This window comes from Strongylocentrotus purpuratus, unplaced genomic scaffold (assembly GCF_000002235.5).
Source record: "Strongylocentrotus purpuratus isolate Spur 01 unplaced genomic scaffold, Spur_5.0 spur5_scaffold_16, whole genome shotgun sequence".
In the NCBI taxonomy this organism is placed as follows: Eukaryota; Metazoa; Echinodermata; class Echinoidea; order Camarodonta; family Strongylocentrotidae; genus Strongylocentrotus; species Strongylocentrotus purpuratus.
In genome coordinates, this window is record NW_022145601.1 from 9,409,106 (window position 1) to 9,426,058 (window position 16,953).

Genomic DNA, 16,953 nt, shown 5'->3' on the forward strand with positions numbered 1-16,953 from the left:
CCTTATCTTTTCCCAGGAATAGACATAAGAAACTTAAGACATGATATGTGGGTAAAGTCCACCTTCTCATCATTCTCCCATTACTAATAACATTTAGTCAACTTTTTATGATATTTACTATTAAAGAGAAGGTTGAGTTCTGGGAAGAGGTAAACAAATAATTTGTGAGCGTTATCATTGTTATTATGCAAGGGTGGAAGAACATCAGATTAAACATGTTCCCTGAAAAGCATGGCTCTTCAAATACCTTCATATTCTAAATATGACATGAAACATCGTAAAAATCCGGGTAGGATTTTTTTCGCCATGTGTTCGTGTAGTCCCATATACATCATTCTGTGTACAGTGCTTGTAATTTCGCCAAAATTTGGCCAAATTTCTTATCATTTTGATGATTCTAGAACCTTGCAATACACACGAATACTTATATACTAGATGCTCAACCTTTTCTGATAGATTCCACACCGTTTCTTTCACAATGCAATCACATGACCAGAACTCAACTTTATCTTTAAAGTATTAGAGTTTCTGCAATATATACATGGATCATAATTTAAGTTCTCTATTCCCATGAGCTAATATAGTGGCTTTTGCTTGGAACAACAGAAGTTAGAGGTTACGAGTCAAAAATTATATATTATACCACTCCCTCCCTGATTATACTCACTGTTTGGCTAGATCCTGCTAAATGCGAAATGAATCGTGGAATGAGACGTCGAGTCCTCTCCTCAGAAATATTTATCCAATTGTAGCCGAGCTAAAAGGATTTACACATAATCTCACACAGTTCAAATAAAAGTAGCTAGCAACAAGTGACATGAGAGTTCTCTTCTAGTCCGTGTTATAAAGGCGTTTTACAATTTCTCTTTCGCAAGATAAGAGCAGAGTTTGTCTCTGTGTCATGAGTTTAGTTTGACAGACGCCAAAACATGCAGTGTGTCGAGGAAAATGATCTAGAAATCAGTCTTATGCAAATTCCCTTAGCACAAGTGTGCTTCGTTCCATCAGATTTTCATGTAGATGTGACTGATCATAAGAATAACCCGTATCAAATGAAAAGCAAAGGCTGCGTGAGTCCGTATTTCACAGTCTGGTGACATTGAGGAAGTACCTGGTGCAAGTCAGTCGAGCTATGTGGTCCAAACACGAAACCAGAGGAACATTTACATATTACAGAAGCTAACCAAAAGAAGTAATTCATATCTCTCGCTCAATGAGTCGGCCCTGAAGGGTATTGTGATGCAAATGAGATCACGTCATACAGTGATCTGGGCATTCTGCCCAGCAAGTGAAAAACCTTAGTCTCTCCCCATGCAGATTCTTTCTTCTTTTTTTTTCTTCTTTTTTTTTTTGGGGGGGGGGGGGGTTGGGCTCCAATATATTTCAACTGCCATCGCCTTAGAGGACTTATCCCACAATCCAGTAATTGAAATCTGGTATACTAGCGAATCTAGATAATTTCAAATCTTCGGTTGCAAATTTAAACAGGGTATGTCAGGCTTTAATTTCCCAGTCAGTATTTGATTACGTTTTGAAATTTGAAATTGAAAAATTGTTTCATGGAACCTATTATGTATGTGGTGTCGTTCCTTTCTTCTTTTTTGTTTAGAGTCCATAAAGGACATGGGTTTACTCATGGACCCTAGATTTTTCAAGACGAGAGAGAGAGAGAGAGAGAGAGAGAGAGAGGCAGAGAGAGAGACAGAGAGAGAGAGAGAGAGAGAGAGAGAGAGACATAAACGTAAGAGTGACTTGGTCTAGAAACCATACAAATCTAGGCCCGAAGGCTGGGGTAAAAGAAGAAAGAAAAACACATTTGAAAGGAATATTCTGGAAGGAAACGTACCTTGATTTAAGTCATTTGTAATGATATTCACGCTGGTAGGTTTCACATAAAGAAATTATGATCACTGATTGCATTCTGATGAGCATGGGTGCTCTGAAGCTCAAAAACCTGTTTGTCGAAAAGATTCTAAAGCGTAAAATTACAAAAGCTGTTTGGGAACTTGAAGCATGTCCAAATTTGGGTATTACTTCGTTCCGCTTTGATACAAACATTCCTAGCTATACACGAGTAAACTCAGACAGACATAAAACTGAAGTTGACAACGGAAACAATATTTTGGCTTCTGTATACATTACACCTGAATACCTGATATTCAATTCCACCATCTTTTTACAAGATTACAGATATGTATGTATCATATTATGTAATTCATGAACTAAGTGAACCTAGGGTGTCTATTATTCAGTTAAGCTGATGTTGAATACTTGCTTACCGTAGGATTTACACAATTTCATATTTTCAGCCTGCAAAATTAAGGGACAGACTACCTTTGAATTTGCTAGTGCTATAAGCGGAGAGTATGACGTCACTAGCATGCAGATGCAGAAAATATATTTTTGCGAAAGAAAAGTGTGCTGGTGGATTTTGAGTACAGGTGTGATTACGCTGAAATTTCATAAATTGAATTTCTTCAAAAAGGTCTGCCAAATATGTGAGTGATCTGCTCAAAAGTCTATATATTTTGATAGGATTCGAAAGTACCATGTGTGATGACAAGGGCAGATCTAGTTGGCGGTGGGGGTGGGGCCCAAGTGGGGGCCCGTCCTCTTTTTTTTTTAAAGGAATCACACTAAGAAGCAAAAGTGTTTTGAATTGATGCAAAACTCATATCATTGCGAAAGGGAAGCCTTACTGATCAAATGAAACAACTTCCCTCTTCAAAATATGTTTGGGGCCCGCAGTAATCAACTCTCAAAAAATGTTAGTTTTGAGATCCAGATTTTCTGCCTTAATTCAGCGGTCCTTTGTAGAGCGTCAATATTTGTGACGTCACATACGGGACACGGCTGGCTAGCTGCATACTGCTACACGGCACTGAGCTGTTCGTCCAGTGTGTGACGTCACGATTCAGAGCTCGCTACACTTGTGTGTTTGACTTACGTTCAGGGGCGTTCGGGGGTCTAAGGAGGGTCTTGAAAAATTGCATTTTACGCCTTAATTTCCATGATATCTATATGATTTCTCAGCAAATTGTTCGTGTTTTTCAAGAGAAAATCTTTTCATCCATATGTAATTTGTTCTAATTATGAGTTGTTAGTGAATTTTCTTTGTGTAGCTCCTTTAAGCAAATCGCGTTGCTACAAATTTGACCAATCACAAGCTTTTCGTACACTGTTGATTAATTGCTCGGTGACCTTCACAAGATTGTGCTTAATGAAGATAAATATCCCAAAATTATAAACCAAGGGCACTGCTCAGATTTAAATAGGGGCAATTAACAGAGGTAATGGGGGCACTTATCAGAGGTGGTAGGAGGCACCTATACGAATGCAGATCGGCCGTCTATCCCCCCCCCCACCCACACTCCGGGGTCTTGGGGACCGCATTCGTGTTCTAAAAATATCCGGTAAAGGGGTATAGGCTATTGATTTATAAACACCGGAGATAGGGAGGTGCTTTCAAAAATCCGGCCCGTATTGACTTTACACACTGGAGATAGGGGGAATGCTTTCAAAGGGAGGGAACATTCATACGTGTACCCTAAATAACACTGAGTGGGGGGATGTATTTTAAAGAAAAAAAGGGCCATATCTGAAGCAAAAGGCGCACCTCATATGAGATACTTGAAAAGTGTAGGGGCCACTATGCCCCCCGTCGCCCCCCCCCCCCTCTCCCCCGGAGTGCCGCCTCATGTTGAAGCTGAGAGACTTCGGTTCAAAGCGCTTTATAAGCACCGTTTTATTATTATTATTATTATTACATCTTTATTATTATTGGGGAATAATTGAAAACTTGTCCTGAGCTGAGAGCACTGTTTCAGTTTTATTAATCTCTTTGTAAGAATTTGAGGAATATCGCCATCTACGACCATCAGAAGTCAATCGGCGGCGATTTGCATGGGACAGCAGAATGGATATTTTTGTCAAGTTTGTTTCGCAGAAAGTCGGAAAAGTCAGATGGCAGCCTTCGTCATACAAAGGGATTCAATTCTCCGATACATTTGTAACGGGAAGCTGGGATGATGAGGTACATTATCAGTTATTGTATATAAGCACACATTAACTAGATCCCTAAACAGATTTAACTGTAGAAACTTAATTCCTAGTCGTTCATGTACAATGTGCACGGTTTCGGGGCTATGTACATAGTATTACTATATGAGACCGCTTTCAAGTCGGAGCGCTCCCTTGTAAGCTTTATCCTACGAGGTATAAAATGCCGTGCATGTGCCATGTATGATTGAAGAAGTTTTCTAATTCCAAACTGCATTTTTATTTTTTTTAGGAATATGATATTTGATTCATGATCTCCCGTTTCATATAAAAAATACTTGAGATTCAATAATGTTAATAATAACATTAACAAATCAAATAACAACAAAGACAGTGAAAGCAAAATAGATTAGATACGTTTTCGATCTGTTTGTTTGAACTTTGAGGAGGCCTAGTCTATAATTAAGGCTAAATTATCAGTAGGGATACTGGTCCGAGAATAAGGATTGTTCGCATAAACAAGGATCGTCTTCGTAAACGCGAAAAGACACACCCTAACCTAAGGCGAAAAATGGATTCCGTGATGATGTTCCTTGACTTGGGCTTAGCCATTTCTGATTTCACACTAGACAGAAATAACCATCTGATTTGGGTCATTTCTTTAATAAAACTGACATTTGTTGTCATTCCCCAATACAGATGGTAACCCAGAGATCTTGTACCTGGGGATGGCTATGTACATATTTTCGACCACGACATTTTCTCCCCGATTTTTCTTTATTTAGATCTAGATCTTATTTACTGATTTCTAAATCAGATGTAAATTAGGTCGGTATGTCATTTGTCCTATTTACAGTTATCAAAATGTGATAACTTAATATTAAATGTATAATTTACGGACTTACTTATATGAATTATCCAATTTGTATCTCCGAACTGCACGTTCATGCACTCGAACATAGGGCTATATGACCCGGCGGCCAAAATATTTCCGGGTCAACCTACCAAAACAAAGCCAAATGGCCAATCAGAGCACTCGTTTCGTGGGAGTTCGTTGGTCAAGCTGGGCCGACTCGTACGTAGCTACGGTAGCTATTGGACGTTCGAAAAGAAAAAATGAATATTCATCAACTAAAACCAAGACGGATAATGTTGACGACGAGACTTTCTCGAATTAATCATTAATTTAGGATCTAAATGAGCAAGCTATCGTAAGTCAAATAAGCTATATACATGTAGGCCTATATGTTATTTCTAATTTTTATTATAATTGCAGCAGTTATGAGGATGTAAAGAGTGAAAATCTCGTTGCATATCTCATTCATCGCGGTCCGGTCGAACCGAACCATTTGTTTCGTACAGTCCCGTACAGTCCTGATAGGCCATACTTCAGTCTCTATAATCGGAGGTCTAGTGGAGCCAGACGTAGTCTCAGTGGAACAACCGACGATTAGAGAGACTGAAGTTTTCGGTCTAATTTCACACTTACTTTCCACAGAGAATTTGCACAGAGACTTTCAAATTATGAATATGAACGATAAATCCTCCGAAAGACGGTCAACCCATAAAAGTAGACGATGGACTCTGGGTATTTTATTACACGGAATCCGTATTTCGCATTGTCAGCGCGCGTATCGGGAACCCTACACCCAAAAAGGGCAACAACAAAAAACTTACTCAAAAATGTGGACGATCCTGAGTAGGGCCTACAAGGTTATAACCTCAAACAGTAGTTGAGTAGTTTGGGGGGTTAACTTTGTTAATTCTAGCCATACACAAATTATTTTGTCAGGTGATGTCGTACAGGGGGCCGTTTCTCGAAACCAACTCCATGACACTGTTCAGATCCCCGGGTCTCCCCCGCCAAGGCCCATTCAGCGTACATCAGTCTGCCGTTGCCAGGTCGAGCAAGCTCAAGGTTTGTCCAACCTAGCAACGAGCAACATAAAGTATTGCGCACCGAACAAGCCCCGACAGAAGAAACATAAAGACCCGGCCTACAAGATTTGAAGAATAGAATTTCTTGACATTTTTTGTCTTCTTTTTTGCAAAATGCTGCAGGAGAACAAGATCTCACTCTGGAAGGTTCCAGAGGTCCAGAGCAAAGCCGGAGCCGCAGGGTCTTGGCAACAGGACTATCCCCAGCAGAAGACTCCAGCCACGTTGGATGGTCAAGCAGGAGAAGGAGAGCAGGAGCCAGCCCTGCTCTGCCAGCTCAAACATGGTGGCGATGTCACAGATATACGGGTATGTATTTATTAGATTTTATTTATTTTATATATTTATGAATATTTCTCCAGGGTAGCCCCTTCAACAAAATTTGGTCTGCCATGTGGCCCCCAAAATATAGGTACAGTCAAGTCTGTCTATAGCGACCGCCCAAGGGAAACACAAAAAGTGGCCTTTGTAGACAGGTTCCCTTAGTACATGATTCAATGAGAAACCATTTTCAAGGGAAACAACAAATGTGGCCTTTGTAGACAGGTAGTCTTTGTAGACACAGCAGGTTTGACTTTATGTATACATGGTGGTACGACACATGGTCTAGTGACCATTAATTTGGGTTCAATATCCGAACTAAATTACAAACTTTAGTCTCTCTGACTCGACTGGATTTTCCACTTGGTTCTATTTTCCTTAATCTTCGGGAGTTCTTGCCTTACTGAGAAAGTGAACAAAACACAATACCTGACCCTATATTTTTATCTGATTGTCCATGTCATGAGATCTTTCTGCAATCTCACTCTTGCATTATACTTCAAAGTAATTTCATTACCAACCTTGTGATATTAATAGGGGACATTAAAGGAATTATAGCAGCAATCAGAGAATAAGTTTCTGACCATTTGAACTGTACCCCCAAAATAAGTTACATCGTAATTTCAGTCATGATTATTGCTATCGGGTTTATTCATATATCATTAGCCATTATGAATGCAATTCATTTGTTATGATAATTATGATCATTTACAAACGTCAAAGATAAGATCGCTTTAAGAAAAGTTTTAAAAACACCCCTATTTTCTGATAATTAATAATAATAATATTGGCATTTATATAGCGCTCTTACAGACATACATGTGTATCACAGCGCTTTACAACATATTATTATTACCCCGGTCATCGGATTCAGGCTTACCCGCACACAAGGTATGCACATTCTCCACTCCCTGGGGAGCATTCCAGCCAGTCGCCATTTTACAAGCGCCACTTGCTAATCAAACCACATTAGCTTTCGCATCCTACCGGGTACCCATTTTAACACCTGGGTGGAGAGTGGCAAATGTAGATCAATGTCTTGCCAAAGGACATTAGTGCCGCGGCGGGACTTGAACCGCGGACCTTGTGATCCACAGTCCGGTGACTTATCCACTCGACCACGACACCTCTGCTATCTTTACCAGCAACTTAATAAGACTTTTACTTCTCTTCCAGCATATCATTGTAATATTCATTCAGGCTAAATATGCAAAGGATAATTATTCCTGTTTTCTATTTTCATCCTTGTAGTTTGTCAACCAAGAGGTCTTCTTAGCATCTTCGTCAAGTGGAAGTGTCCAAGCCTTCAGATGTAACAAAGCTAAACAGGTAAGTCTGTAGCGGGAGCACACTGTGTGGAATAGCAATTCAATCAAAGGACTGGGACATTAAATCAGGGAATTCTAATTGACACGTACTGCCATCTGCTGTTAATAATGTACAGATGTGTTGACGGCCATGTCCCACAATGCATCACTAACTGTTGATGAGTGCGTGATGATGCTTGGGTAGAGGAACTAGAAATTGCTCTTTGTACGCCTTCACAGAAAGATGGCGCAATTGAAAATACCTTACAGCACTGGTAGCAATGTCGGTAAAAAATACCCTGGCTTTAATTAATGGTCAAGTCAAAGCTGATTTGTCCAGTACGTTCCTGAGAATCCTGACACGTCTGGATTTTGATAACAGGTATATCGGATTATTGTATCAAGTTTAGAGCTCAGAGCCGCCCAAACGTGAATTAATAACAGATTTGATGTCAGTTTTTGTGCGCAATCCCACCATACTTTGTAAGGTATGGGACACCAAATGACTCAAACCTTGGACTTGCCAAGTTAGATGTAAAGTGTTTAGAAATGTATGTAGTGTTCAGCACTATATAAGTATAACAAAGTTGTGTTGTTGACTTGTTATGTGATGATGATGATGATGATGATAATAATATTAAAAAGAAGAAGAGAAGAATACATAATGGTAATGATAATAATGATAGTTGTAATAATACAAATAATGAAGAAGGAGAAAAAGGCGAAGGTAAAGAAGGAAGAAGAGGAAGAAGTAGAAGAAGAAGAAAAGGAAAAAGAAAAAGAAAAAGAAAAAGAAAAAGAAAAAGAAAAAGAAAAAGAGAAAATATAAATGAAGAAGCAGAAGGGGATGATAAAGGAGGAAAAGAAGAAGAAGATACATGGATTACTCATGGAACCTTTAGATTTAGCCTCCTTAAATATTTATCAATTCTCAATAAAAATCGAAACATTCTTCTCTCTCTTTCTTTGTGCAGGACTTTGTGCCGTCTCAGAAATGGGATAGCATCCACCACCACACAGCAGATAGCTGCGCATGTACCTGCGTAGCGGTCAATGGCACGGATATCTCTACCTGTGGAGAGGACGGAAGGATCAACGTCTTGAGGCTGGAGCACAGGCAACCAATAAGGACCATTGGTAAGGTCAAGGGTCATCGTCAGCAACAATTCTCTCTATTGCCAGTTTGATAATTTAAACAATTTTTGAAAAAAAATTGTAAAAGTTATTTTAAAAGTCATAAAATGTTGATACAAATCATTTATATTTTCTATTACCAAGAACAATTCATGTTCTTGATGTGGAATTTATAAAAAGTCTAAAAAACTTGAATTTTTGCTTTTGAATATATTTTATTTTAAGGCTTCAAATGGCTTTCCATAACTTTTAAGTCCAACTTAGAGTTAAGTTTGACTTAGGATCTTTGTAAAACACCCCCTGTTCTGTTTTCTCACCTTTACAGATGAAGCAGATAGCTGCAGCATCAATGCCCTGACACACCTGAAACAGCATGAGGTCATAACGGTGAACTCAGCCGGACAGCTCAAGATATGGGACCTTCGACAGCCTGGCTCACAGCCAACCAGGTTCTTCATAGTGTGAGTGCTTAAGAGTGTTTAAAGATAAAGTTGAGTTCTGGTCATGCGATTACATGGTGAAATAAACGTTGTGGAATCGATCAGAAAGAGGTTGATCATCTAGCATATACGTATTGGTGTGTACTGTAAGGTCCTGGAATCATCAAAATGATAAGAAATTTGGCCCAGTCTTGGTACAGTTACAAGCACTGTACACAAAAAGATGTATATGGGGACTACAGGAACATGTGACTTTAAAATCCATCCCAATTTTTATGATATTACATGCCATATTTAAAATATGAAGGCATTTAAAGAGCCATGCTTTTCAGGGAACATTTTTTATCTGATGTTCTTCCATACTTGCATAATACAATGATACCGCTCACAAATTTTGTTTCACCTCTTCCAGGGAAAAAAAATACTTTAACAATTTCGGGGGCTACTTTCAAGCTTGCTTGCATGAAAATGACACTCTTTAATTTGTTTTGCATTGAAATCTATGCAAATTTTGGGGGGCTCTTTTGGGCATTTCGGGGGCTAAATTGCCCCGAGCCCACGTGTATTTTTTTCACTGACCTCTTCCCAGAAATTCAAAGGTCGTGGGTTCAAGACCTAGCATGTATCTCATGTCCTTGAAAATTGTATCTGTATTGCTCATCTCCACCCAGGTGTTCAATGTGTACCCAGTATGATGCGAACATCATTGTAGTTGGATTAGCATGTTCGCACCTGTTAAAAGGTGACTAGCTGCAATGCTCCCCATGGAGTGGAGAATGTGCAGAATAGCAATTGAACCCAGTGACTGGGGGTAATGACAACACTGAAAAGCGCTTTGGTCAGTTGATAGTGTAGTGCTGTATAAGAAACGGGTATTATGATTTTTTAGAGGGTTCAAACAACATTTCAGGAATAGGATATCTGAAAGTGTCAAGGGGCATAATGGTTATGATAATTCCAGGGCAGTGTGATCAAACAGATGACTTGCTTTTGGATCCCAAGGTTTCGGATTTTGGATCTCTGCCACAGCACCAACGTCCTCTGCTTAGACATTAATCTACTTTTATTACCCTCTACCCAGGTGAGGTAAATGTGAGGTATACACGCCTGATCTCACTTCATATTCTAAGATGTAGCACATGATCGGTAGCAGAGTTGAAAATGACTCCCTATTTTGAATACTTTCAAGAACATTTTTTCACAAAATATGACCCCCTTTTGCATAAAAACAGGTACAAAATAGACTTTGGATGTAATCCAGAGCTGCCAACTAGTACGGATATCCCGTAATTGGTACGAAAATTAACGATCATTACGGAATTATGGAATGTTGTCTAACGGATTTTAATTATTTTTTTTTATTCACAAAAAGTATCCTTTGCTCAAATGTGTTTTGCAATAATAATATTAACAGAAGAATTTTGAGATATATTTTGAATGTATTGAGTGATTGCTGGTTACGAAGAAATCTGGGTAGGGTTATTCCACTTTTTGGGAGTAGCAGTTGTGAATGCTCTGAATACCAAGTATGACATAACAAGTTAAAGCTAAAGTTGAGTTCTGGTCATGCGATTGCATTGTGAAAGAAACAATATGGAATCGATCAGAAAAGGTTGATCATCTAGCATATATACATGTACGTATTGGTGTGTGTACTGCAAGGTTCTGGAATCATCAAAATGGTAAGAAATTTGGCCCAGTCTTGGTAAAGTTACAAGCACTGTACACAGAAAGATGTAAATGGGACTACCTAGACGAACATGTGGTAGGAATTTATTCCTTGAAATGCTAGAGCGCCGTATGGCAGCCGTGCTAAAGCCAGGGTAATAATCGGGAGCGCCAGGAGGGTCAAATCTGACTGACATGAGCGCTATACAAGAACCCACTATTATTATTATTATTATTATAAAAATCTGTCCCAATTTGTATGCCGTTACATGCAATATTTAGAATATAAAAGGCATTTGAAGAGCCATGCTTTTCAGGGAACATGTTTTATCTGATGTTCTTCCACACTTGCATATTGACAATGATAACTCACACAAATTATTTTTCACCTCTTCCCATAACTCAACCTTCTCTTTAAACTGAGTATGAATAAATTCCATCCGCAGTTCTGGAGAGAAAGTACCTCTTCATTGTGTAGACCGGCACCCAACCCAGCCTCATCTTGTGGCTACCGGTGGACAGAATGGCATCCTCAATATCTGGGATATGAGAAAGGAACAGCTACCAGTCACCCTCTTTGATGTGCACCAGAGTCACGGTGAGATGATTTTTTTTTCTACCTTTTTTCAATTCAACACTTCCGTAGCATTAATGTCATCTCTCACAAACATAGCAACTCCACCACCCCCAAGCGATGTTGACGATCGTGATGAAATTGACAAAAGTTTGGTAGCTGACAAGAAGAAGCGTGATTATCGACTGAAAATCAGGTTTCAATAATAGCAATCAAATGATAGTTGCTGCGAGATGATTTGATGACTACCTGTAGATCACTGAATTTGTTGTCTAGCGATCTTGCTTTAACAGAAGTACAGACGGTAAGGTTGGTTTTAGATGCAGTTGCTTTGTATTGATGAGATTCGAAGTGTTTATGCCACAAGGTTAGTGTCTTTCTAGAGAGTGGCTGAACTACATCAATGCGTCTACGAATGTGAGATCCTGCTCGACGGTCGCGGGTCGGGTTTAGACCGCGAGATCCCAAGCAAATCAATGTTTACACATAAATCAGAGGGCAAACGAACTTTGCTAGTACCTGAGCGATTGCGTAACACATAGAGTTCGAGTCTGGAGTATCTCATAATGTGACGATCATCAGTCGTGACAATGAATGACACACAACACACACACAGCAAAACCACTTTGCATAACAAAGCTAGGGTTCGAGTTCCTGCGTCAAACCGTGTAGATATAAATCTATGTGTAAAGTTACTATGCCTATAGCTTGACGTACCTTCAGGTTCAGACTCAATTTCATACCTTTCCTTAAACCTGTAAAGCGGAACTGCACTACTTGTACCTACTTGCGCCCTCTATATAGCAAACAATGTCTAAGCGGTACCGTTAGTCCCCATGATTCCCTTTTTCTTATGTTAATTGAAAGCTGATTTGATGTGATAACCACCTGCCGGGGACCACGCCGTGGGGTCTAATCCCTCCTAGCCCAACTAGTGCAGACAGACTTTAAATGTCATGTTAGATTTAATCCTAGTACAGATGAAGAATAATGAGTGAGCTTTCTCACTCATTTATTCCTATGAGAAAGAATAACAAAGTAGCAACATCTAACGAAAAGGATTGGCTTTGAAATGGCCTCATAATCTTAATGTAGTACTGGGGTAATAGATATAAACTTAGAACCAAATCGTATATCCCATTTGAACATTTGGTGTTAGTTTGTTTGATTGATTTAATTTCTGCATTCAAAAATAACAATAACAAATACAATGAATAAAATGTTTACAAAAGTAATTAAATGGAAAATCATGTACAATTATATCATACGATAAACATTTATGAAGCATACAATAAGATAAGAAATATGAAATATTTCCAATAAATTAGAGAGGTAATTTAGAACGCAGGAGACCATTTGATAATGTACAAAGAATTTCTCATTTATTTTGACCAGACTACCTTTAAAATGTACAAATAACCTCAAAAAATAATTTGTGTACAGCTAGAATGTATAATATCAACCCCAAACTCTATCCGGCATACTTTGCACCTACGGATAAGGAGTATGAGAAATTAAAAGGATTACATAAACGCTCATGCATAGAAGCAAGTTTCTTTAATCTGGCAATTGATATATTTGTTATAGAAGTAATATAAACTTAAAGCACAGATTTTGAATGAAGCCCCTGTCCACTAACATCCAGAACAAAATATTTTTGGGCGATTGGTATACTTTCATGGTAATTTTTTTGATTTTCTGGAAGAATTGCCCTGTGAAAACAAAGTAGCGCATTTGCTTCTTGATGTTATAACACGAAGAGTGATGTGATTACACAGAGCACTCATTGTCTTGCAAATTACAAGTGAGATTTCTTCTTGTATAATTTTAAATGTTGTAGAATTATATTGTGCAACATGTCATCATAAAACAGTGCCCACGTTAAGCATTATACATTTCTCACATGTAATAGTAAATGGATTATATGGACGTTATTTTAATTTTTTGATTTTTTTTTTTTGGTGCAGTTTGGGAGGTCAAGTTTCACCCTACCAGCCCTAACAACCTGTTCACCTGCTCCGACGATGGAACAGTCCTTCACTGGGACGCCACCAAGGGTCAAAGTTCAACGGGTTCTGCCTTCCGCAACATGAACACTCCAACAGGTAATTAAAACTTCTAATCGGCATATTTGTGCAAAGAATACTGATAATTTATTTGATTTTTCCAGCGTCTTTTCAAAGGGTACCAGCTGCCGTTCCTTAAAACCTAATATGTATGTGGAAGATAAGAGGTGAGAGTTCAGGGCCCTGTATCATATATATTGACTAACAATCGATCATAAAAATCTTTTGTACCTCCAATCCTGCTTCAATTAAAGATAAACTTTAGTACTGGTAATGCGATTGCATTGTGAAAGAAATGGTGTGGAAAGGATCAGAAAAGATCATGTAGCATGTAAGTATTGGTGTGCACTGCAAGGTTCTGGAGTCATCAAAATCATAATAAATTTGACCGAGTCTTGGTAAAGTAACAAGCACTCACATAGAAAGCTATATATGGGACAACACTCATGGTGTCGGGGCTAGTACTACCTTGATTTCCTTGTCTTTCTATGCTCATTACTCAGCCAGTATACATTTTCTTCCAAAATTGTTTGGCACATGTCATTTATTTGTAATCTTGAACATTAAGTGTAAGTTTCGTTTGATTCTGTGAGAATTATTATTATTATTTTTTACCAGTACTGAAGTTTATCTTTAATCTTACCGTACTTTGTCTGTAATTTGTCTGTAACATAAAATTAATTGTAAGTTAAAATTTCCATAAAGTTACGATTGATTGAAGGAGAAATAATTAAATATAACTCTTTATGTTACCGGGCCAAGATGTGTGTTGAAATATTTTGAAGAAAAAAAATTGGTTAAAGATACATGTATTCATTTAAAGAAGAATACCAGTGGGTAGATATCAAAATTGATTCTCATAATGCATCAATATTAATTTCTAATTTATTGGTGTTTTGTAAGACATAAGTGGGAGAAACCGACTACTTATGATTGGGACAGGTAGCTTGGAAACCAAGGCAATCATTGGACATACTATAAACAGAGTTCAAGATTTTATAACAATATTTACAAACTTATGCAAGAAATCGACATCTGATTTGCATACATGTAGGTTACCTTTAGTGAAATAGACCTTTTACACAAGACTGAAATGTCATTAAAATTCTATTCTGAGTATTTACCAGTATTGTAGGTTGTTTTGTCAAGATGACTGCCGTAAAACCAGAAACTTCTGTGTTCTGAAACTTTCGAGAAACTGTGAAACTTTTCATTCACATGAAGGTTTCTGGTTGTACAGAATTGTTTCCCAAGAAGTGATTATTCTTCCTCGACCATCATTTCCTTTTCGTTTCTCAGGACCAAATCCATCCAGCAACCTCCTCCTTAGGGGATCGACAAGGAATGCGCCCTCTGTTGACAGCGAGACGTCCAGTCCGTGGCTGAGCAGTGAGACCACAAGCAACCAGCTGGAGATCAATCACGTCCTTCCAGGAAACTGCAACCCCGTCAACTCCCTGGACGTGGAGGGTCCGCAGCTGATCTGCGGAACGGACGGGGAGGCCCTCTACTACATCCCGAACATGAACATCTATTTATAAACTATGGCTACCTTGAACAGCTGCTGCTATGTGGGTACTTGAAGACAATGTAGTGGTTGCGAAAAGGATATTAGAATGAAATGTGATGAGTTCTTGATAGTATGGTGCTACTTCAACCAAAAAAAGATCATCATTTTTGGTCATAATGATAATAATGGTGGCTTCTTATATAGCACTGCACACATGTCTGTCACGCCATGATGCTCCTGGCGCTCCATCATTTCTGGTTCCTCGATTGTCTGGCAAGTGTGTGAGCCACCTCATTGGCCCTCGTCAGATCCCTCTCATTGCCTGTATCGTACGGCATGTCACCATTAAAAGTAGATGGTCCATGGAATGGCGGCCTTGCCCACACGGACAGTCTCCTGAAGAGTTGATACACGTATATCCCCACTTCACATGTTTTCCTGTGTGATGTATATAGAATGAATTTAGTTTGCATTTTCAAAAGGTACACTAGATTAAGGCTATATGGTCCCAACACTTGGATCCCTCCTCAATCGAGGACTCAAAAATAAAAAAACTGACTAGACATTGCACATGTCATGCATTTTGACATCGTTGGAATTTTCCTGCTGGGTCTTCATGCTTCATTTGTTACATGTTTTTATGTCCTCGGTCCCATTGCATAAAACTTATCATAAATGGTATCTCTGCCATCAATGGTAACTACCATGGTAACATTGTTTAACAGCCAATAAAAATCAAGTATTCCATGGAAGTTACCATTGATGGCAAAGTTACCATCAATGATAAGTTTTATGCAGCGGGACCCTGCTCAAATAATGTCTTGGGTCCTGTTGCATAAAATTTATCATTGATGGATAAGCTACATCTTGTGAGCATATTATTCTATTTCCTCCTTTCAGGATAGTTTTTGAAAGATGAATTGATCACATATTTTTCTTCAAATTGGCAACATTCACATTTGCTTTTATTTCTTCATTTTTCTAATAAAACCTAATGGCCCGAATTCACAAAGGAGGTTTGTCGACAAACCTTGGTTTTCGTACGTCATATGACGCGTTTTACGCGTTTTTTACCAACCTGGTTTGTAAAGAACAAAAGGAGGTTTGGCGAAACAAAAGGAGGTTTGAGCTCAAACCTTGGTCTAAGCTCAAACCTTGCTTTGTGAATTCGGGCCAATGTCTCTAAAAACAATATTCATAAGTATGGACTGACGGCAAAGTTGTTAATTTGCAGTTTGATTGAAAAACAACGATTTTGAACCTCCCAACATGTTGCAAATTTGAGGATTATAAAGCTTATTTTTCCATTTGAAAATTCCAGACACCAATAGCAATATGGTGATGGATCTAAACTGGAATCGGTGTCTGCAGAAATTTTGGCCTTTCTGTTCATGAATCTGGTAGAGTACTATTTAGGGCTTTGAATTAAAAGTTATCAAGTGTTAAATGACCATCTCAAAAGGGCTGTATAGCTGCTATAACATTAATGAAATAGGTAGAAAGCATAGGGCTAGCTCGTCAAAATGGTTCATGGGTTTTGAGAGGTCTTTATAATTATGTTGTACAGTTGGATTATGTTTGTATGTGTCAACAAAGCAACCAAGTTGCTGAAAATAAAACAATGTAAGTATTTGTACCAAGATGTGATTTTGTGCTTTCTTTCTGGTCAAGACTAAGTTTTAAAGCTTGAATATGAAAAACAATGGCCTGAATTCACAAAGGAGGTTTAATTTAACCCATGGTTAAAACCCTCATTTACATAACCCATGGTTTAAACTCTCATTTACATAACCCATGGTTGAAAAATTAGCACAAATATTAAAGCACATTGCCTTGCGCGCGTCTAATATTGGACCTCTGACTTAGTCGTGCTTATTTTGCGCTAATTTTAGACCATGGGTTATGTAAATGAAGATTTAAACCTCCTTTGTGAATTCGGGCTAATAGTCTGTAGTCGTACATGTACATGAAGGCCAGTGAAATTGAAAGTGGTCTT

General features: G+C 38.5%; 1 protein-coding gene across 1 annotated transcript; it reads left to right on the forward strand.

Annotated features, from left to right (window-relative positions):
* Positions 1–3,888: 3,888 nt before the first annotated feature.
* Positions 3,889–15,503, forward strand: LOC578943 (nucleoporin Nup43). Its single transcript, XM_779080.5, has 8 exons — positions 3,889–4,033; positions 6,061–6,246; positions 7,510–7,587; positions 8,540–8,702; positions 9,025–9,160; positions 11,254–11,405; positions 13,349–13,486; positions 14,747–15,503. Exons 1-8 carry the CDS (start codon positions 3,917–3,919, stop codon positions 14,986–14,988), a joined length of 1,212 nt encoding a protein of 403 aa, XP_784173.4. The 5' UTR covers positions 3,889–3,916; the 3' UTR covers positions 14,989–15,503.
* Positions 15,504–16,953: the final 1,450 nt, after the last annotated feature.

Bases quoted from the DNA above. Each gene is read 5' to 3' on its own strand.
- LOC578943 (XM_779080.5), top strand. From the start codon at position 3,917: ATGGATATTTTTGTCAAGTTTGTTTCGCAGAAAGTCGGAAAAGTCAGA. The intron at 7,588-8,539 runs GTAAGTCTGTAG...TTCTTTGTGCAG, and splicing joins GATGTAACAAAGCTAAACAG to GACTTTGTGCCGTCTCAGAA. The intron at 8,703-9,024 runs GTAAGGTCAAGG...TCACCTTTACAG, and splicing joins GCAACCAATAAGGACCATTG to ATGAAGCAGATAGCTGCAGC.